The 24,173-nt window shown below is 31.7% G+C and overlaps 1 protein-coding gene across 2 annotated transcripts; it reads left to right on the top strand.

Annotated features, from left to right (window-relative positions):
• Window positions 1-1,139: 1,139 nt before the first annotated feature.
• Window positions 1,140-8,354, top strand: LOC114728753 (DEAD-box ATP-dependent RNA helicase 32-like). Of its 2 annotated transcripts, none has more exons than XM_028915700.1 (9): window positions 1,140-1,264; window positions 2,108-2,486; window positions 3,348-3,623; window positions 3,956-4,279; window positions 4,391-4,582; window positions 4,705-4,860; window positions 5,785-6,218; window positions 6,482-6,639; window positions 7,723-8,354. In XM_028915700.1, exons 2-9 carry the CDS (start codon window positions 2,118-2,120, stop codon window positions 8,073-8,075), a joined length of 2,262 nt encoding a protein of 753 aa, XP_028771533.1. In that variant the 5' UTR covers window positions 1,140-1,264; window positions 2,108-2,117; the 3' UTR covers window positions 8,076-8,354. The 2 variants fall into 2 exon arrangements, with proteins under 2 accessions (XP_028771533.1, XP_028771541.1); XM_028915708.1 differs by lacking the exon at window positions 1,140-1,264 and adding an exon at window positions 1,858-1,939.
• The last annotated feature ends 15,819 nt before the right edge of the window (window positions 8,355-24,173 follow it).

Here is a 24,173-nt window from a genome sequence, read left to right on the forward strand (position 1 = left end):
TCTGCTCCGTTTTAAATTTGGAATTTTTTAAGGAGAGAAAAATATTATATCTTGCGTTAACTAAATTATTCATGTCAAATTTTAAATATTCTAAATTTATCTTTTTCAGTAAAAATCTTTTTTTTTTTTAACTAAGCCACTACTCTTTTAAAATTCCAAATTTATCTTTTATTTTGTAAGAAAAACCCTTTTAAATGATGTTTGATAGTGATGATATAATATTCTTATCATGATTGTTCTATTTTTCTTAATATAGTATGACAAGTATATATTTTTTATAATATATATTTATTTTATAGATGCGTAAATATTTTATACTTGTGAGATAACTTGTTTTCTTATAATCATAAATTAGAAAAGGGAAAACCATATTGGAGGTACCTATACTTTTTTTTAATTTTCAATTTGGTACCTATGTGTTTTTTGTTCTTAACTAAATCTTTATTTTTCCTCTATTAACATCATTAATCCTTATGTAGAGACTAAAAATATCAATAGAACAAAGTTATAAGAGCTAATGTTGCTAAAAAGATAAAATTAAATGTTTAATTAAAGGAAAAAAAACACATAGGTACCAAATTAAAAATTGAGAGAAAGTATAGGTACCTTCAATATGGTTTTCCCATTAGAAAATAATAATTTTGACATAAATAGAAAATAAAATATTAAAAAATAAGAACATATTTATCAATCTATAATTAGTTCTCATCTTCTTCATTTCTGAACCAATCAAGAAACTTTTTCTTTGTTCTCTTCCTTTCAAACCAAACAACCCTCGTAACCTTCTCTCTCCTCCCTTTCATTCTATTGAACCAAACAAAGCCTTATAAATAGAGTGTTTTTTTTTTTTTTTTTTGACAGCACCTACATATTTAGTGTTTGGTGGTGCTTTTTTTCGAGTGGAGGCGACGGAAAGTGTGTTTTGGTTTCGAAAGATGGAAGGGAAGAGAGGGAAAAGTTTTGTATCTGTTTGTCATCAGCTCCCCACTTCTACCTCTCTTTTCCGAGGTTTTCTTGGAAGGGAGAAAAATTGTCCTTCCATCATGTCAAAATTGCCCATGAGGAGTTTTCAATATTCCAGTGTTGCCCTTCGCTCTTAAAAACACTAATACACCTTTTGTTCGTTCTCTTGAGCCGCTCTTCTCGTTCGTGCTTGGTCGCCACTAGCCCAGTCGCAAGTGCTCCTCCTGCAGCCGCCGCCGCCACCGGCCCCGCTGCCTGGTCCGTCGTTCACTCTCGTCGCCGTATTCAGTTCTCCATTCAGGTGAGTCTCTGAGTTCGTTTTCTTTATCTGATTGATTCTTATGTTCTTCATTCTCGTTCTTTAGTTTGTTGTCTACATCATCCCTATTCGGTCCATCCTTGTTTTTTTGCGCGCATAGAGTTTGAATTGCAGCAAACATTTCTACCTTCTTTTAGTTTAGTTAATTGTTTAAGAAGTAATATATCCAGCATTAACTATGCTAGAAATAGGTGGAGGCAGCCTTGCTGTTAAGCCTAACGATATGGTACTTTTCAATCGATGTTAATTTTTCATGCATCTGTCAGTATTCCAACGTCATAGATAACCTTCTGCAATTGTGAAACTCAATTAGACAGAGTGATTGAAATATGAATTAATATGCAGTATTCTGGAAATCATTTTCAGTTGGTGTATCTTTAATCCTGAAAAGTTATGTGAAATTCAAGTTGCTTGGCCGAGCCTAAATATGCTTTCTTCTTGTACTATTAGGTTCTAGAATGTTTCATTTGGCACCACGCTGATTTTTTCTGCTATCTGTTTAAAACAAGTTTGACTATCTTTACAATTGAGGGTCAAGACGTGTACAAGTTAAGGAATATTCAAACGTAGTTGGCAGCCGTTATATCAACTGCTTAGTGCCCCTTTCATGCTTTATGCTCTGTGCTCTGCGCTGCTGCAATAAATACGCTTATCATGGTATTTAAAATCTGAAGCAGCCAAAGCTATTGAGTTATGATTGTTTATCTTCACTGCACTTTTATCATCGTGTGTTCATAACTTTCCTTTTATTTGTTTTTTCCCCCAAAGAGTTCTCTTCCTAGCTGTGCAAATTTCATTGATCGTATTCAGCTGCTTTCTCCTCAGGTTCCTAGCAATGAGAAAACCCAAATCAAGGCGCTTACACAAGCAGCAACGGCTTGCAGAGGAAGATGAGATTAAACTGTTGGATTCATGGATTCAATCCCAGAAACCAGACTCTGGATCCAACCCCATGTCATTTCCCCCTTTGTCCTCCAAAGAGCCTATAGGTTGCATTGATAGCAATACATTCTCGCGATATGCGGGTGTCACGAGGTTTGATCAGTTGCCAATTTCCAAGAAAACTAAGGATGGATTGTTAGAAGCCAAGTTTGTTAAGATGACCGACATACAAAGGGCATCTTTGCCCCATGCACTTTGTGGGCGAGATATTTTGGGTGCATCTAAAACTGGGTCGGGAAAAACCTTGGCTTTCATTGTTCCGGTAAGGGTAGCATAATGTAAAAGTTTGTTATCCTTTTGCTATTATTATTAATTCTTTTTTTTTCCCCCCGAAGCAGGAGTAGTGTGGTAATTCTTAAACCTCAATCTTTTTTTTCCATTCGAGTTCTTTCACAAAAGGAGAAAGTTTTCTGCTTCCAATGAGTTTGGTGAAAAGATGGATCCAATCAAAGGAAATAGTACTAATTTTCTTGTATAATTATTCAAGCAACCTCACTTGATTCAAGCTTGCACAGCTTGCTTTGTGTAATGGAATGAGAATTTGTTGGAGAAATTTGATTTTTATTAGTTAACTAGCATGATTGTATCACTATACATAATAAGATTCCTAAGCACATAGTGCTTAAAGCAGTCATAAAGTTTCTTTTCCTCTGTGTGACATGACATATTCAGTAATATGCAAACCAGAATGTTTTAGATGACATCATATTTATGATTTTTGGTGGGTATGGCTCTGACAAGAAAGTACCATATGAAGAAAACAGAGGACAAAAGTGACTGGTGTTTTCAAATGGGTTGGGTAGTGACAGCTTTTTAGTCAAATTATGCGTGAAGCATAGCAGAATCTGAAATAAATATTCATCTGTGTTGCAAAAATCTCATTGTGATTTCAATGTCATTGATGGTTGAAATATTGTACAAGTGTTCTCCCACCTATGCCATCGTAATTTCACCAATTACGATGGGTTCTTCCTTTGCTTCTGTAAATGATTTTAGGATCATGCTTATCTACTAAAAACAATTTCTGGGAAAGAAGCTTTTGATCTTTTGCTGAATTTCATAAATAAAGCTACAAAAGGATTTTCCCCCTTTCTTCAGGTATGCACTTTATTGTTATTGACAGGTCTTGGAAAAGTTATATAGAGAGAAGTGGGGCCCTGAAGATGGGGTAGGCAGCATCATCATATCTCCTACAAGAGAATTAGCTAGTCAGCTGTTTGATGTTTTAAAAAGTGTTGGTAAGCACCATAATTTCAGTGCTGGCCTGCTGATTGGTGGTCGCAAGGAAGTTAATGTGGAGAAAGAACACGTAAATGATCTGAACATTTTGATCTGCACACCTGGTCGCCTTCTACAACACATGGATGAAACTCCAAATTTTGATTGCTCACAGATTCAGGTGATTATAATTCTTATTTTTCTTTTCTGTGGAGTAAATAATCCAGAGGCATTGCTGGGGGAAAAAGCAAATGAGAATTATGTTACCGCTACTTTATTATCTCAAGCATTAGATCTATACGTCTTTCCTAGTATTGGCATCCTTTATTTCTTGTCAATTTAACTTTTGCTGCAAAACCTACTTAAAACTATGTTGATTAATAGTGTTTCTTTAATCATTATCTTTTCAGTTCAACTTTGAGTCCCGGTCCAAATATTTGCTCACAGATGTGTGGTAACATATTCTATTCAATGTATATCATGATTGGATTGATAATGTCTGTTGGTATACAGGTGTTGGTGCTAGATGAGGCAGATCGGATTCTTGACAGTGGATTTAAGAAGGAACTAAATGCGATAATATCACAGCTTCCAAAGCATAGACAAACCCTACTCTTCTCGGCAACTCAAACGAAATCTATTGAAGTTCTTGCAAGACTAAGTTTAAAGGACCCAGAGTATCTGAGTGTCCATCAAGAGTCTGTGACTGCCACCCCTACTCTCTTGAGACAGCTTGTGATGATTGTTCCTCTGGACCAAAAGTTAGATATGTTGTGGAGTTTCATAAAGTCACATCTAAACTCCAAAATACTTGTTTTTCTCTCTAGCTGTAAACAGGTAATCTGTTTGAATCTAATTGTTTTGTGTTGGATTTACTTTCATCTGTGTTTCTTGAGAAAATTTACGTTTTTTCAATTTCTTTCATGACAATCATCTCCTGGGTTTTAGGTAACATTTGTTTTTGAAGCATTTAAGAAACTTCGTCCTGGCATACCCTTGAAATGTCTTCATGGGAGGATGAAGCAGGAAAGAAGAATGGGAATATATTCTGAGTTTTGTGAGAAGCGCTCAGTACTCTTCTCAACTGATGTGGCTGCAAGAGGGCTTGATTTTAATAAGGCAGTTGACTGGGTTGTTCAGGTATGTTTCCTGTATCTGGCCCCTTGTTTCTGCCTTATGAGTTGGATAGAAAGGGAGTGGGTGGAGGAAGGAAGAAGTTTGTTTTATAGGTGGAGGTTGACGCTTGTGTCTTTTACCTGTAGGTGGATTGTCCTGAAAACGTAGCATCTTACATACACAGAGTTGGGAGAACTGCTCGCTACAAGTCCGGGGGTAGATCAGTTTTATTTTTGATGCCTTCAGAGATGAAAATGCTTGAAAAATTAGAAGCAGCTAAAGTTCCGGTACATCTTAATAAGGTATGCCATTCTTGCTTTGTAAACCAACTATTTGCCTATGATTCTGGCATCCGCAGGAGAAGGAGAGAAGAGCTAGAGAGAAATTGAGGAAAACGGGGGAAAGGGAGATGAACGGTGTCTTGATTAGAACTGAATGTGAAGTCCACAGCCTAAGAAACTAAAGGCACAAGTGTAAAACCTATTCCTGAATTTAACCTTATTTGTGGTCAAATCCCTGATTTACAAGTTATTACAAATATCAATAATGAACATTAACCACGACGAAAGGGAGAGTAACAGAAAAAAGAGCATATAACACCTTAGAAGAATATTGCTGCAATGATGCCTCATTCACATCAACTGCATTATATAATGAGGTTAGTTTTAGGGTTTAGTATATGGGTGCCGTGTACTTTGGCTTATGAGCATATCCAACACATGATAAATAACAGATTATGCACACTAATAGTATACTTTTAGAATAACAGAATAACAGAATAACAGAAGGCACACAGCTGTAATACCATCATTGGACAAATAGGAGAAGTGGGACGAGGTAGAGAGAAATAGAGGAAAAGGGAGAGAAAGGAGGGAGATGAATAACATACAGATTTTTTATTTCATTGCTGAGACTAAAATATAGTCTTCAACTGTAAAAGGAAGTAGAAATCAAATGCTTTTTTTTTTTTTTTTTTAACCTCAGAAATCACATGCCTAAAACAATGGAAGAAATATTATTAATAAAGAATATTGCTGAATTTAGTTTTAATTGATGGTTAATCCCTTAATCACTACTCACTGATGTTTATTGCCATTGGCCATAAGCAATTGCATAGGAGTAATTTTCAATGCATTTTATGTTTTTGCATTTTTTTATGGTTGCTTATTGACATCGCATTTTATCTAGTTTTTGCTAACATGCCTTTTAAACTGCTGATTTTTCAGCCTAGGAAGGAAAAACTGCAGCCAGTTTCTGGTTTATTAGCAGCATTACTGGTCAAGTACCCAGACCTCCAGCAATGGGCAAAAAGGGCCTTCATAACATATTTGAGATCCATTCATATCCAGAAGGATAAAGAAATCTTTGATCTTATGAAATTGCCGATTGATGAATATTCAGCATCATTAGGTCTGCCCATGACCCCCAAAACCCGATTTCTTAACCAAAAAATTAAATCTAAAGCTGTGCCAGCAAAACCAGTTTTAGCTGAACCAGAAGATTCTGACAGAGAAATTACATTAGAGGTTCCAAGAAAGAATCTGGATGTTAATGGTCCTGACGAAGAGGAAGAGGAAGAAGAAGAAGAAAAAGGTCTTCTTTTGCCAGACGATTCCTCTGATGAAAGGGAAGGGAGAGCACCAGAAATTGTAGATGTCATGTATGTACCATTACAAAATCTACGTACTAGAGAAATAAAGAAAGTTTAGATTCCTTTATAATTTCTGCATTATATCCTACATGCACAAATGATAAACAATGCTTATTATTTGAGACGGAATGAACAATTTGACCTTGCACATATTAAATTTGGATGGCTTGTCAAAATTATTATTTGGTAGAGGGGTTTCTGATATTTCCTGTTGGCATGTTGTCTTTTGGCTTGTAAAACCAACTTATTTGATTTGATGACTTGCTTTATAGACCACCAACCCGTGTTTCAAAGAAAAAGAAGCTCAAGATCAACATACATAGACCAATGGGGACTAGGGTTGTATTTGATGATGAAGGTAATGCTCTTCCTCCACTGGCGAGAATTGCTGATACACAGACTGGCAAGGAAACATTGCTGCTTGATCCAGGTTTGTCCTTTCTCTTCAATTGCAAATTAAAGCCAGAATAATGGGAATAATGCTTCATGTTTATATGTCTGTCATATTTGCTGAAGGCTATGAGTATCAGACATCTCATTTCTGGCTGTCCAATCTTGAATCTTGATGATTAATAACACTAGCTTATTTATCATTTATTTGGCTTTGACTTTTTTTTTTTTTTTTTTTTTGGGGAGTTTGATTAAACGGAAGAAATATGGGTGCTGGAAGATAGGCCTACATCATTGAATTAGTAGCTTTTCCATGAATCTAACATTAAATGCCGAACTGTGGACTTAAAAGTATTGGGCTTAAAAGTACGAAAGCAAAAAGAAAAAGTTGGATGAGATTCAGATGCGGGAGAGCAAATCTACAATATGTGTTTGGATTAACGGTGTTAATAATAAATTTTGGATAAAATTGATTTATGGGAAAATTAATTTTTTTATGCTTATAATTTTGACTTAGTTATAACTTGGTTTCTAAGCTTTAACTTGCTGTAACTCAATTCTTATAGTTTTTAGTTTGTTGCAATTTAGTCCATTAATTTTGATTCAATGCAACTTGGTTTTTATAGTTTTAACCATTTAAAATATTAGCCTCTATGTTTTCGAAAATAAAATTATATATTTCATGAAGCTTAAGGGCTAAAATTTTATGCAGTTGAAGCTATAGCGATTGAATTAAATTGGGTCAAAATTCAAAGACTGAATTACAATTGAGTCAAAACTACAGATTTTCATTTTTTTTTCTTGACTTATAAAATTGATTTTCTTGAATATGATTTATAAAATTAATTATAAAAGATTTATAACAATTAATTATCAGAAGCTCCTTTGAATGTGTTAATAATTGATTGTGATGCAACATATATGTAATATGATTGGTAAACTATTCTGTTCCTAGCAGCCTGATTGTACCCAAACCTCCTATGGTTCTAATAACAATAATATGCGTCTCAATTTCACTTTATATCATGGAGTTTACTCAACTTGTTTATATGTTCTCTGGCATGTAGAATGACCGTCTTGTTTATTTTGCTGCATATCAAATTAAATTCTCATCTTCCTGCAGAGCAAAAAGCTGAATACTACAGAAAGATGCGTGAGGAGTTGAAAAAGGTTGACAAGGAAGACAAGCTTGTGCAACAACAGCGTCGAAGAGAGAAGAAAATCAAGCAAAAGATGAAGTGGAAGGAAAGAGGTGCTGAAGAGGATGATGATGACATTTCTGGGTCAGAAGATGGAGATGAAGTTGCAGATAGAAGGAGGCATAAAAAGAGCAAGATATATTTTGATAGCGACAGTGATGATGACACTAAAGGAACTGAAGTCGCAGGAGGGGAAGAGGGTATTATCTCTAAGCCTGTTACTTTGGAGGAGCAAGAAGCCTTGGCTTTGAAGTTGTTAAATTCCATGCACTCATAGGATATGCCATAAGCCTGTAGGACAATCCTACAAAGAAGTCTTTGGAGGGAACAGAGAAGTATGATATATATATATATATATATATATATTAACGCTTTTAGTGCAGTGATAGTTAACTAGACAAGGGTTTAGAGTGCAGAGTCGGACGGTCAGCTTAGGCTTGATCAAAATTTTGCGGCATTTGCTCATTTTTCTTGCGATTAGATTTGCACTGAAATGTAAGTAATAATTTGCTAATAGATCATACTTGATTTTTTTTAATCATTCTTTGTTTTATTATCTGGGCATAATCTTTGAAAGAAAATTTAAATATGCTAGTATGAGTTTGCTAGGATTGAAATTCTAGTAAACTCTGGTGGCAATCCATTATCTAGTGACTCACTTGGAAGTTATGTGCAAATAATTTCTTTAAGAGTGATCCGATGGTAGTGCCAGTTCAAGTGAAAAGTAGTGCTTTTTTTTTGGGTCATACAGAAGAAAAGTTTGACTTGAGAGTTTTTATGGAATACTCAAAAATTGTTCGTCATTTATCCCCGGAAAAAATTGTTAGACATTGGGTGAAATTATGCACAAGAGTTAATGTAACTTTATCACCCTAGTATAATCGGCAAGCCTATCCTTATATAGATTAATTAATTAAAGAGAAAAATGACTACGATATGAGGAATCTGTGTTTCCAGCGGTACACTCGTTACCCCCTTCCCCCTGATATCTCCCGCTAGATTCATAGACATTCATTTTTATTGTTTTTTTTGGGGGGGGGGGGTGAAAGTAGGTTAAGGCTTATGACCTGATCTATTTTGAGCCTAACCTGGCTTGTTTAATAAATAGGTTAATGTTAGACTTAGATCAATTTATAAACCTCTTTAAGTAAACAAGTAATGCTTTAGGCCTGGCTTACGAGCTTACAGGCTTGACCTGTTTATTTTCATTTATATTATTATATATAATATAATTTAAATTGATTTTATTTATATTATTATATATAATTAAATATAATATAACTAAATCAATTTATATTATTATATCAAGAGTAGAATTTATTAGCTGATATTTTAACTTTTAATACCTTTTATTGACTCTTAGGGGAACTTATTTCTAAGAATTTTTTTTTCATTAATATAACCTATTGTTGCTTGTTTTAAAATTGTGGAATGAGTCTAAGCATATTTTTATGGGGAAATGACCAAAAAAGACCCCTAAATATACGAAATGGCGAAATGGGTTCCTAAATTAACTTAGTTGCCTTAGGAGGCAGGGTCTTAAATTGAAATTATGAAATGTTGAAGAAAAGACTAAAACGTCCTCTTTCTCACATCCTCTTCCTTTTGAAATATAACGCTGATATGCTTCCATCACTTCTTCTGTTTCTCATTTTGGTCCTGTGGCTAAGGATTTTACACAGCTGTGACCATCTCCTTTTCCCCCTCTGACCACATTCATCTCAAAAAGACACATAAGCATCATTGGCGCATCATAGGCGATTTCAATTCTAATGGTGATTTGGATGCCGGTGAACGGGCAAGGAAAGAAGGCAAGAAAGAAGAAGCACAAAAGAAATGTTTTTTCAAGAGGGAAGATTAATGTGGAGAGGATCACTCATAGAGAGGTATTAGTTTTTCTCTACATCCTAATTCATCCTTCCCCTGTTTCTTCTTCACCCTTCTATTCTTATATTGTGTGGGTTTTGGATTTGATAATCATAACATGGCATATCAATTTAATATCTACGGGACTCGTGACTTTGCCAAAAAACAAATGATAGTAAGAAAGAAAGCCTTTTTAATAATAGAGGAAGTTTTTTAGAGGCATGGCACCATAACTTTGGATATTATATGTTGAGTCGATACTAACATTGTAACTTCCCCCCTCACATCTAGTGATAAGAATGAAAACTTTGCCCATGGACTGATGATTTGTTACTAGATTAAAATATTATTGATAGGTGTGTCAAGTTTGAACAAGTTGAGATGTTTGCATTTGTCAAGATAAAAGACCTGTCAAGAGAAAGAACATTATATGTTTGCATCTGTCAAGTTTGAAAAGATCTATTAAGAGAAGTTAATTATAATCACTAAAGTTAAGTTGTTATTTTCAATACTTGTTGTTTCAAACATGGAAGTTGTTATTTGTAACTGTGGGGTTGTTTTTCCTAAGTGAACTTGTTAACTTTTATTTGCATAAGTGAACTTGTTATTTACGAGTGCAAAGTTGTTATTTTGAATACCTAAGTTGTAATTTTCAACATTGTACTTAATGTGTTCGCTCCAAAATTTAACTTGTTATTTCCATAACTTAAGTTGTTATTTACAGAGTTTGGTTATGTAGCTTTGTACATTATGGCAATATGGTTAACAGTTCTTCCCTGTGAATATTGCAAAAAATAGTTGTCAAACATACTGGTTTTTTTATTATCAGTGATAACATTGTTGTTATTTCTCATCAAGTGTTGTAACTACAAACTATGTGCATATGATGTCCCATGTGATATGTTTTGACTATGACTGCCAGGGGAGAAGATGTACATGAACAAAATGACATGCATGAGAAATTTGGAAGACAAGAAGTCATCGTCTGCATAGAACAGAGAAGCATCATCCATTACACCAGCAAAAAGGTCATCTTCATCATCTTGGTAGCCACCATTATTATTCTGTTGAGACCCTTGCTATGCTTGAACAAGAAAGTGAAAAATTCCCAAGTTCAAACTTGATTAAATGTAATATCCTTATAGGAAAGAGAAGAATATTCTATTAGTATTGCAAAAATAGTTGTTGTCATAGACACACTAGTTTTTTGTTATTAGTAACAAGAATATTATTATTTTCAATGTAACCATTGTTATAGCCTGTGATTGGGTTTCTAATGAAATTAAGTCTTGTGAAAAGCTATCATTATTTTCACATTTCACTGTCAAATGATAAGAGTGGTAAGCTAGATAACAAGAGTGATAAGCTAAATAATAATTTTGGTAAGCAAAATTAGAAGTCTACGACTGGGTTTCTTATTAACTTTAGAACATTAAATAGATTTGCATTATTGCCATTTAGAACTGATAAATATAAAATGTTAACATTGTTTTGCCATCATAGTAACAAGTCTATAGTTACAACACTACTAACCAAAATTACAAAAATGGTAAGCCAAATAACAAAACACCAGAGGTACTTTGATAGCATCCATTTTTTGCAAGATTCAGTGGCAAGTACACCTCAAACTTTACTATTGCATTCAACTAAGCAAATCACTTACTAAGTTCTGCAAAACATTCAACATACAATCATTGACAACTATACAATCATTAATAATGTAGAGCTATTTAATGTTGTCTACTTAATAAAAAATGTGGTGACAAAAATGTAGTGATAGAAACATAGAAATTCTGTCACTTGCCTTACTGAACTTGTCATCTGTTAAAGAAATCTGAAAATTCTGTCATTTGAAGAGAAAAAATTAAATTCGTATGAAATGCATATTAGAAGTTGTCATTCGCCTTACTAAAATTGTCATTCACCTAACTAAACTTGTCATGAATTGCTTATCAGAACTTGTCATTTGCTAAATAAATGTGGAAACCATCATTTGAAAAGAGAAAATTAAATTTGTATGACTTGATTGTCACAGGTTGTCATTTGCCCTACTAAACTTGTCATTCGTCTAAGTAAATTTGTCATGAATTGCCTATCAGAACTTGTCATCTGCCTTACTAAACTTGTCATTCGCCTAAGTAAACTTGTCATGAATTACTTATCAGAATTTATCATCTGCTAAATAAATATGAAAATTGTCATTTAAAAAGAGAAAATTAAATTTGTATGAATTGCTTATCAGAAATTGTCGTTCGCCTTACTAAACTTGTTATTTTCCAAAAAATTGTGAAAATTGTCAATTTAACACAGAATCTTAAATTTCTATGAATTGCTTATATGAAGTTGTTATTTGTCTTACTAAACATGTCATTCACTAAGGAATTGTGAAAATTCTGTCATTTTGATATAGAAACTTAAATTTCTATGAAATGCTTATCAGAACTTGTCATATGCGCTACTAAACTTGTCATTCGATAAGGAATTGTGGAAATTGTCAATTTAACACAAAATCTTAAATTTTTATAAATTGCTAATCAGAAATTTCATGACAAGTTGCCATTATTTTCACATTATATAGTTACAACATTACCAAGCAAAATTACAACAATGGTAAGCCAAATAACAAAAAGATAGAGGTGCTTTGATAGCAACCAGTTTTTGCAAGATTCAATGATAAGTGCACCTCAAACTAACAACAACCTTGTCTAATTAACATTTTTCATCAGCAACGTTACCTCTTATTTCCTCCCAATATATAAAACTATAGCATTAGAACTATCATAAGCCCCTCAAGAAGCATGCTCATATCAAATCAACATCAATGGCAAATGCACTATGACAATCATATCTACTCACAAGTACATCCTCAACCATGAAATCCTACATGCAAACTGTCATATCATATGAACAATAAACGATCAAATTCCACATATAAGGCGAGAACTTTATTCACCATACCACCTAGCGATGCCCATTTAGCACTATAATTGGAGCTCGTTTGTTTCTCACATCCCACACCTTAATTAATTTAGCCACTGCAATACAATTATCATACTTGATCCAATCACAAGCTTGGAGAAGCTGTGGTGTGTTAGATAATTGGATAGAACCAGAGGAAAGAGAAGGACGAAGAGAGAGAGGAAGAGAAGAAGGAAAGGGAAGGAGATCTGGAGAGGAAGAAAGAGAAAAAAGAAGCGCATTTTAGGTATTTCAGCATCATTTCATATTAACAATATAGGACCGAGTCTCCTAAAGCCATTTTTCATATTGAGGAACCCATTTAGCAATTTCATATATTGGGGGGTTTTTATGTGCTATATTTTCTATTTTTATCCACTCTTCACATGAAATATAATTTTCTAAAGTTTCAATTTGAAGGTTATGGACTTATAGTGAAAATTTTAATGTCGTGTTAAAAAAGTACTCCCCCCGTCCTAAATATAGGACCTATTTTATAGTGTAATTTGCACTATAAAATGGGTTCTATATTTAAGACTGGAGGAATACTTCATAACTATATATATACATTGGTTGATTAGCATGTTCATAATTTTGTTTAAGAACTCATAGTATCTTATTTTATTTTTTTTGATTAATCTAAAGCTTTATAATTGCATTTTCAGATTAAGTCGATCGATTGGAAAGTAACAATTAAATAGTCTCCTTGATATTAATAACTTAATTTATTTTATAAGAGCCATCCAATAAAAAAAATTATGTTAAAATCTTAGATTATTAGTTTGAACATGATATATTTTTAGAATTGTTTATTATTATTATAAACAAATTATCGTGTGATTGGGAAAAAATATCATATATATTAATGTAGTTGAATCAAGTTTTCATGAGATATCATAATTGATAGCATTTTGTCATTTTATTGTAAATTTAAATTAAATTTATTTAAATAATTAAATCATATGTAAGTTTTATAGCATCAAACCTTATTTAAGGCGTGGCATATGACTCTAAATAGGTTTGGGGGGCCATATATAGGGTTGAAGGTATAAATGCATACATTTTAAATAGACCTTTAAAAAGGTTTTAAGTCTAACTAGGTCTTTCAAAGGCTTATTCCTGGGCCTAAAAACAATCCTGTATACAGGTTTAGGCCTTATATCTTTGTTTCAGACTCATGTCTATTTAACTAAAAGCTGGCTGTTTTTACCCACATTTTTATGAATATAAAAAATTTGAGTTGCAAGTAAAAATAGTTTGTCAATACAAGATCCCATTTATGTCCTGTCCAAACAGGATCATACATTCATTTGAGAGAGTCCCAAGGACATAGGTGTTTACAAAATATATAGTGAATAATATGTAGAAGAGAGATATTTCAAAAATTATTTATTGGGTTGTAAAAAAACAATTCATTTTTAAATTAAGAGGGGAAAAATCAAAACAACATTAAAATGCGCTTGTTAGTCTTATAGGATCAACTTCCCAATCAACCCATCAACAAAACATGAACATAAGGAAAAAATCGACAATAAAAATTTCAACCATGACCAATTAATTGTTAGTTGAGATAGTAAACAGTTTTACTCCTGTAATTAGGAGGAAAACACAAGTTTAAATCCTAAGAATTATACTTGTTGAGAGGGCTTTATAACCTTAACGCTCTTGGCCTGACAAAGATTAGTTTTAAAACTAAAGTGACTTAAAGATACTATGAGTTATACCAAAAAAATTTCATCCATGTTTTAATTCAGAATTTAAAGACTTGTTTTTAGCAAGAAATCATTCGGATATCATTAATCAAACCAATTAAACACATTCACCAACACAACAAAGGAAAAAAAATACTCCTTCAATTTAAACATAAGAAGAGTTAGATAACTATTTTATAAATGTCACAATTTATACAAATTATATGTTGATTTCGAACAAGCCTCCAACAGGATACTTATACTCAATAAAAAAAAAAAACTATCTATTCATTTCTTTGAAGTACCTTTTTAAATTTTTTGCATTAAAAACTACCCTATTAATGAATTTTTTTTAATATGTGTAATCAACAGAGAGAGCCTAGGAAAGAAATTATTAGTTTGGAAGACAAGGTAGATGAAAGTGTTATATTTAAAACCAAAGCAAACTCTTTTTTCTAACCAAAAAAAAAAACAGAGAGAGAATAAATTCTCCTACTAACTTTTATATTTAGGAATGAAGAGGTATATATCAAATAAAAAGCTTTTCTTATGGCGAACCATTCTAACTCTACCTCTATGATAGATGTAGAGGTATAGAATCAATAAACAGTAATTTGACAGAAAGTTTTTGAATAAAAGATATACTAAAGTGGGAAATTCAAAATTAATTCAACCAAGACAAAAATCCTTGGAGGCAATACTATGAAACCTTTAGCCTCTCTGAACTCATTCACAAAAACAATTGCTTGATCCACGAGGCCTTCTTGAGATACAATATAAGCATATCTTTCCAAACTTCTCCAAAAGACACAAGCAACAAGAGACTTAATGTTTCTTGTACCCAAAAAAAAAAAAGAATTAATGTTTCAGTTCCTCATATTTTAACAACAAATCATAAATCTTGTAATCAATTATTCAACTTCCTATAAGATAAATAAAGTAAAAATCTTTGGGATGTGGCTAATAAACAAATGCAATATAGCTTGGGACTTTATTGAACATATGAACAAAATACCTATGCTTCGACATAGGTTTCACAAGAAATTGATTCACAAAATGGAATCTTCTCTCTCCCAATTACTACTTCCGATTTTAAATATAAGAGCTAATTGAGGGATTAAATTTGGTCCTCAATATAAGATATCGATTCCCATTGTCTTTCAAATATAGAATGTTTTCTAAAAAATATTCCTATTGATCGTAAGAGGTTTCCAGCAAGTATATAAATAAATAGGATAATTTAGAAAAATTCAACATAGATTTATTATAAATAATTAATTTAACTAATTTTTTTAGTCTCTCTAAATTAATTATTTAGCTCTTATAAGGCTACTCCTAATTAATAAATATTGGTTGTTGCCGGCTTTCATAATCAAATTTATATATAATGCTTACAATATTTAATTTTGAAGCAAAATACTACTTCAGGTACTTAAACTTCAGTTGAGTTTTGTTTTTAGTTCTATAATTTATTTTCATAATTCATCCTTTAATCTGTTTGAAACGTTACTTCCTCTATTTTGAAAAATGCTTAGAAAGACTATAAACTATTCTAAAATGTTTAATTTCGCTAAAGAGTTCAACGCCCCAGTGCTTCCCTTATGATCTTCTTACTCTCACTAGCCTTGAGTTGTTTTAAGTAAGTGGGATTCCTTTTTCTGTGCTTTAATATAATCAAACCAAGTTTTTAATAAGAAAATTTTGTAAATTTCAGGTTAGCATGTTTTTTTTAAGTCATTTGATGTGTTTACTATATCAATTAAGTTTATCTCAACAAAGTTAACACAGTTTAGTGGCCCATGGTCTTTTTATTCCTAAAAGGACTAACATTTCACATAGTAAAAAGAAAATAAAAGAACTTAAAGTGGCACGAGATAAACTATAGAAACAAAAACTAAAAAGACGATTAAAATATAGAAATTTGGATTGATATTTTTCTTATTTGTATAAAGAATATTATACAAAAACAATAATTTTTATCAGAGCCTGGTTTCGATCCAGGGACCTGTGGGTTATGGGCACACCACGCTTCCGCTGCGCCACTCTGATTGCTGAATTTTTAATTTATAGTGTTATATAGAACCTTAAAATTAATATAAGCCCTGAAGCTTTTATTTTTTTTTAATTTATTCCAAGAAAAACAGCCTATTAATCTAATTGAAGTTATTTTTTTAATTTATTCCAAGAAAAACAGCGTATTGATCTAATTAAAGTATTTTTTTTACAAGTTTTTATATAATCTTATTGATATTATAAGTCAATCGCGTGGCATGTATATTTGTGTGCTCTCATAAAAAATCATTTTTTTTAAAAAAATACGAGATTAGTTTTTATCAGCTCTATTGTTAATCATCTACGACAATAATGAGAAAGTTATCTTCTTTATGTGCTTGAAATAAAGAAAAATGATTAATTTTGTGGTTTAACTAAAAATTATTAAGCTAAAACGATAAATTGGAGTCAATTTGAATTTGATATTGAAATGATTTTCGCATATTTAATATTCATAGATTTCATTTTGTTCAAAAATCATAATTTCATATTCAACGACAAAAATTAAAGTTTAATGCAGAAAATATTTAATATGATTTTTTGAAAATTTTTATCGTTGAGCCCTGTATATATAAACTATTATCATTATTGTTATTATTGTTGTTATTGATTTTGAAGTTATAATAGTTGAGGCCAATGTTGTGAATTCACGAGTTTAAGTAAATTTATGACAAGAATGTAAACTTAAATCGTAAACTCATAAAATTTATTTTTATTAATAAATTACTATTAAAAATATATAATTAAATAATTAAGATATAATCAGGCCAAAAAATAATTAAAATAAAAAATGACAATTTTATTTAAATATATTTCAAATCCAAATAATTAAAATTAAATCCATCTCATAATTAAGATATAATCAGGCCAAAAAATAATTAAAATATAAAAATGAAAATTTTATTTAAATATATTTCAAATCCAAAATATTAAAATCAAATCCATCTACGTTCATCATTTACCCTATTTAATTAAAAAAATTTCTATAAAATTCATATATAAAGTGACTAATTATACTCAAATCCAAAAAGTTAGCACCAATTTAAAAGCAAGTTAATACAATTTGGTAAGTTAGAAACGTAAGAGCAGTAAACTCAGTAAGTAAATTTGTAAATTCAACCAAATTTACAGTTATAACTACTTTTAAGGGTGAGTCAACACAATTCTATATGATGCAAGGAATGAACTCATGAGTTTGACAATAATGGTTGAGGGAAACCAAGTAGGTACTAAGTGTAAAGTGAATTAAATATATCTTTCAAAACAAAAGATCTTGTGAAATGATAAACTGTAAATACGTTTTAATATATTAACTAACTAGTCGTGTGCTACTTTGCGTAATGTCCGGAAAGCTTATAAGTCTAGCTCAAATGGTAAGGTACTCACAGAGTCTCAGGTTTGTAAATTCAAAATATGATGGCTCCCAAGATGGCATGCATCCATTTGTGTGAACTATAAGATACAAAGCCTGATAGAACTTTTTTAAGAAGACATGGAAACTAGATAGCTAAGCAATATGTCGAATATGTTATAAGAGTATCATCATTTCAATGTGTTGTTCTAAGTCAAAACACTTGGCTTCTCCAAGGTTTTCCTATTGCTGTCTTTGAATGGATTCCCATTATGCTAATTACAAAAAGCATCTTTTAGCTCAGTTCATGTTCGAATTTAGATTGTGTGTCTTCTCATGGAAATATTATTCTGAAAATGTGGCCAACATGATTGGAGATCATACTGGTTAGATCTTTTTGGTTTATACATCATGGAGAATAGGAGATTCAGCGTCACAGAAATGGATGGAATTGAGGTTGCAGAACTGCGAGGACAGGTTCAAGGTCTAGATACTAGCACTCAAAGGAACAGTTTCTTTGGCGATGGTCAGGTTCATGGACAGAAGTGGGAATCATTTTCGCTAGGGCTTGATGAGCTTTTAACCAGATAAGCTCGTCCTGTGGAATGAGGATCAGGGCTAGAGACAACCTGGAATGGGGTAGTGCCATGGTTGTCTTCTTCATACTTAGGCTCCTCAAGTTATCTAATTTTATTATTTCGTTTTTGTCTTTTCTTGCTTTTACTTTGTAAGTTATGTTTTGTTCTCGTTTGGATGGTTCAAGTGCTCACTACTTTATAAGCTTATGGCACACTTGAGGTTTTTTTTTGGCCCAAATATGATAAACAGTAAAAATATTTAGTCAAATACAGTAAAATAAAAAAATATTTATCAAGATGCTATACCTGAAAATCGTTCAGACCGTGATCGAGTTTAAATTTGTACAGAATTCATTCAGACTAAGAACGAGTTCAGTGAGAACTACGTCACAAAACAACAGAACTTGTTCAGACCGAAAATGAGTTTAGTGGGACCCATCTCACAAAATGAAACTCATTCTTGGTCTGAACAAGTTCAGTTGAACCCACCTCAAAAAAGTGAATCCCTTTGTCTTCTACCCACACCTTTCCCCATACACTCCACGTGCTTCTTTCTTTCTTTTTTGGCTAGACTTCACATGCTTCTTTTCTTTCAACCACACGCAAAGCTACTGCTCATGGACATGGTTATTTTCTTCCCCAAATATTCCCATTAGTATAGGGACACAGGGAGTAGTCAATTGAAGTGTCCTCAGCTCACGCTTGATAAGTATTATTTTGGCATGTGAGGGCATAGTCTACATTTCATTATTCTGTATATAATGCATGCAATTTCCCACTCAAATCTACCTTTCCTCTTGTTACTTCTCAAGTTCTCCTTCTCCTTCCATTTTTCTTTTTCCTTCCACACTTTCGTCTAGTGAAGTCGGTGGTGTGTGTGGTCTTACAAATATTGTATACGTTTTATCTCAACTTGAAACCTGATTTTTCTTTTGACTAAGGTACATTCTCTTGATTAAATTTTTTTTAAAAATTTTTTGTATGTATTTTGCTAAACGATGGATAAGAATTTTATATTTAGTCATTTTTATTTGTCGAGTTTCTTTTAATTAAAAAATGTAGACATATAATTAATTTTCATATAAAATAAATTGTAGTTAACTTTTTTATAATATGATTAAATATATATCTTTTTTTTTTTATAGTAGATAGCATTTGAGTAAATGTATAGTCAAATTAAATATGTATATGGTTAGATAGTGTTTTGTTGTGAGTTTAGTTTGGTTTTCTATATGGCCAATGAAAACTAGCACTAAATGGTGTCAAAATTTTCTTGATAAAAACAGCATTGATGGGCGATTAATAATAATGAAAGAAAGGAGTTTCTTTTAATTTTTTTGGGAAAATTAGAGAGGAGGACCTAGAAAAAGCAATATTTATTAAAGAGGATATTAAAAATTATAATTATTTAGGGAGACCAAAAAATAAAATATAAATTTAAAAACACGCAATTGCCCCTAATAAAATCTTCTGTATAATCTCTTGCCACACCTCCGTATCATCATAACCTCCTAATAATTTTGAGGATTTCAGAACCTACGTGAAGTTGAAAGCTTCATGCTTTTTTTTTTGGTTAAAAAAAAAGAGATAGAAACACAAAAACAATATAGAGGATGATCCATCATCAAAGAGAGGCTTCAGGCTTTCAATTATAGGATGTAGCTTCTGCTTGATCAAAGCTTAAATTAAATTTTGCTTTTCATCATATTAAGTAATTATAATTTTTAAATAACTAGTGTGAAATATTTATTAACATTTATTTTTGTTCAATCATAAGGATAATTTTTTCGTCACTTAAATGGTACCCAAATAAAAATATCTTTCAAGAGTAATACCTAATATAAAATTACATAAGTGCATCCCTTGTAAGCTTATCATTGTTCAATCTAAATTTACCTTTATGTGTTGACCAAAATATATATCTCATCAAAAGTCTTTATTCACAATATAGAAGTTAGAGACTGAAAGGAATATAATTATTCTTTAATAATATATATAAATTAAAATTGAACATTTGAAATATGACGTTATAACAGTTTTTTTAAAAAAATTTTTAACTGAAAAATATAATAATGTATATAAATAATAATATTTTGTTATTATTAAATTAAAAAAAAAAGAAACAGCTTTTCCACTGAATTTGGTGGAAAGTTGGGGCAATTGACTTAAGGAAAGAATTTTGGGGGAGGATAGTAAATGAGAGAAAGAAAATAGAGGAAGGGTAATTAGTGAAGAAGGGGGAAAAAAAAAGAGGAAGGGACAATTGAACAAGGAAGGAGGCAGTTGAATATAAGAGGAGGAGGCCAATAGGAAAAGAAGAGAAAGACAGAGCGAGAGGTAAAGAGGAAAAGAGAGAGCAAGCGAGAAAGTTTGAAGAGTACGTGCTGTCTAAGGATAAGATAACATTTGAAGATCATTTTGGTACACAAATATATTTCTTTTTATCAAAATTTTTTTATGACTTTTTTTTTTATATATTTAGAGCTTTATACTATAAGTATCATTATAATGTTTAGAGAAAATTTTACCATTTGGGTATGGAGTAAGTATAGAATTTTGACAATATATGACCGTAGAAATTTAAAGATATATTATTAATGAATTTTAATCAGTTTATATTTGTTTGATTATTGCTTTGATAATTTTAAATTAATATTTCAGTTAAAAAATTTATTATTCAAGACATATAAATTTTTTTACTGATTAAATTTAAGTTAAATAATTTACTTAGGTTATTTAATATATTATTGAGATTTCAATCAGTTTAAATATTGAATAGGTTAAAAATATATTTTTGAAGGCTTGAAAAATTATAAATTGAGAATTTTCATATAAAATATTTAGATTTTGGGTAATAAAAATATATTTATTTAAGTTATTAAATTTAAATAGTCTTATATGAACATTTTTATTTTCAAAATAATATTATATCTATTATAAATAGCTAGATTTGTGAGAGTTAATATATTTTTGTAATTTTAGTTTAAAGGGTAGTCTTAGAATTTTAGAGTAGTTTTGAGTTTTATATTAATAAATATTTATGTGCAATTTTGTAGGCTCTTGAGAATTTTGGAGGAATCATTGTATGAATATTTGTAAGCTAAATAGTAGCCGGTAACTCTGAAAATTCTTTCATATGCATGTGAATTGTGTATGATTATATTGTGGATTTACTAATTTTTATTATACTAGATCCAAATATATGTATGTATTATAACTTTTCAAATAAATATTTTAATATGTTACTTTAATTTGTTAAGATTTATTTTTATTAATTATGATCAATATTTAAATATATTGATAGTTATTGATATAGATATTTTATTGTTATCTTATTTTTAATAATATATTTGAGGACGTACTTCTGATATAACATTATTTGCATATGACATATATATTGTTGGGCTAAGGATAGAAAGAGATCTGCATGAATATAAAATTACCAGTGGTATGTCATCACTCAGTGCTTGTGGATGGCACTGGTTAAGGCCCATTCTTCCATATTTTCCTTTGGCTGGGAATGTGGGATATATGACACCTCCTTATTTTATTTGTAAAGGAGGATAGCTATAGTCCGAATTTAAACTCTATATCTTTGGTTGAATATATCTCTAGTATCAATGAGCTTGGAATAATTTAGTAAAATGTGTTAGGATTATGGTTTTGATGATAACAAAGTTAGATTAAATTGGCTAAGTATGTTGATCGATCAAAAGATTATCGATAAGCTGTCAGATAACTGATCAGCATAAATCAGTTTAATGATAAGTAGTTTAATCGATGAGCTGTTCGATAATTCATTAATCGATAAAATGATCGACTATAGCTAACGAAAAAGTCATAAGGTAACTATCGATTATTGATAGATTGATCGATAATCCAAGATGATCGAACAAGTGACAGATAAAAAGAAGTGAATCTGAACTGATCTTATCGATCAAGTAATCGATAAAAGAGTTATCGATAACAACATCGATAAATGGTAAGACACTCTACCTGTTTTGATTATTGTTTTTATCATTGTTATCGATCACATTATCGATCATTTTTTTATCGATAATATGATCGAACATTAAACTCTAACCTTCTAAAATGTAGGTAATAGACTATTGATCGATAACTTTATCAATCACCAAATTATCGATAACATGATCGATAATCTGTGTGCCAGTTGCTTTTACTTGGTTTTTCCTAAAACTAAATTAGCGATAACCTTATCGATAATTAAGTTCTTCTGCATAACATTTTTTCAGATAACATGATCGATAAACAACTTTAGAACAAATTCTTTGCTTCACTGTTTATCGATAATTTGATCGAACATGTCTTGATCGATCACCTATTCGATAATTCTTGGTATCCTTGTTTTTCACTAAAGGCTTTACATTTAACTCTTATCGATAACATTATCGATCACAACCCTATCGATAATGTGTTCGATAAACTTGCACTAAAGCTTCAATTCAGTAACACTTGAATTATCGATAAATTGATCGATCAACCTTTACTCGATAAACTAATCGATCATTGACTTCTGTCAGTTTAATCTCAGCAAGCTATAACATCTCTCTTACTCACTTATCTACTTACTTCCAAACTAATTTTTAGCTTGCATAATCTTCATGATTACTTTACCAAGTAATGCATATTGAAAGGAACTCTGATTTACATTTTAACCTAAGATTTCCTATTACACTTTATCGATCACCTGATCGATAAACCATTGTTCCATCATCTGATCGATAAAACTCTTCAACTGATAAAAAACTTCTCTCTCTGTTTTTCGATAACCTAATCGATCACCACTTCGATCAACCATGTCCAGAATGTCTTTCTGTTCTTTTTACGGATAATTCATTTCATCTAGAATCATTGAGTAATCAATTAATCATTCTTCCTGGTTCATGACTAAAGCTTACACCGCAGGACTCTTACTTATTTAAGTTTAAAATATACAGATTACTATGAGAAATTACAACGGCTCTTCAACGGGATTACGTAGCCTGTAACCTACAGTGTTAGAAGCTTAGACGCATTAATGGCCGAACCGTTAGAACTGGCGAAACAGGCAAATGAAGTCACAACGGCTAGAAGCTCTTCCGTCTAACGGTTATTTAACGACCTCAACTATAAAAGGCGCGAAGATGCATTAATGAGAGGATTGAATACCGAAACTACCATATGTGATTATTAAGTCTAGCATTCAATACTCTGTTTCTTCAACATTACTGAGCGTCAGTGTTCATCATTAAATTTCACTCTGTAAAAGAGTCGATATCTATCCTTTATTAATTACTATTGAGTGACACTCAAGAGTGTGGACTCTTGAGTGGGTTTGTATCCTTACAGGAGTAAGGGGGAGTGATTGAATGATTCAATTACTGTACTGAGGCACCAAGAGCCCGATCAATCTTGGAAGATAGTGAAATACTCAGAGGTGTTCTGAGGACTGGATGTAAGTCAAGTGGTTAAGACCGAACCAGTATAAATCCTGTGTCTTCGCTTCTGCGGTGAAATCCCTCTTAACTCTAACTCTCTGTTTCCGATATTGTCTCGTTATTTAATTTCGCAATATTTTTTTTAACTCACCCAATTCACCCCCTCTTGGGTGAGATTGCTTCTAACATTTGGTATCAGAGTAGGTCTCTTCATTAAAGACTTAACAGTCCGAAGAGAGATCTAATGGCAAGATTCAGAGACAGTGTGCTACCGGAAGGATGCTCAACGTCCAAACCGCCAGGCTTCAGTGGAGAAAATTACACCTTCTGGAAAATGAGGATGAATATCTTCATCAAGGCCACAGAGTATGGATTGTGGGACGTAATAGAGCACGGCAACTATGTCCCAATGAAAACAATAGATGGACATCAAGTACACAA

This window comes from Neltuma alba, unplaced genomic scaffold (assembly GCF_004799145.2).
Source record: "Neltuma alba isolate B1F8T4 unplaced genomic scaffold, ASM479914v2 tig00002447_pilon, whole genome shotgun sequence".
NCBI classification, from domain to species: domain Eukaryota; kingdom Viridiplantae; phylum Streptophyta; class Magnoliopsida; order Fabales; family Fabaceae; genus Neltuma; species Neltuma alba.

Coding starts and splice junctions, on each gene's coding strand:
- LOC114728753 (XM_028915700.1), top strand. CDS start 2,118: ATGAGAAAACCCAAATCAAGGCGCTTACACAAGCAGCAACGGCTTGCA. Junction 2,487..3,347: donor CCTTGGCTTTCATTGTTCCG/GTAAGGGTAGCA, acceptor TGTTATTGACAG/GTCTTGGAAAAGTTATATAG. Junction 4,280..4,390: donor TTCTCTCTAGCTGTAAACAG/GTAATCTGTTTG, acceptor CCTGGGTTTTAG/GTAACATTTGTTTTTGAAGC.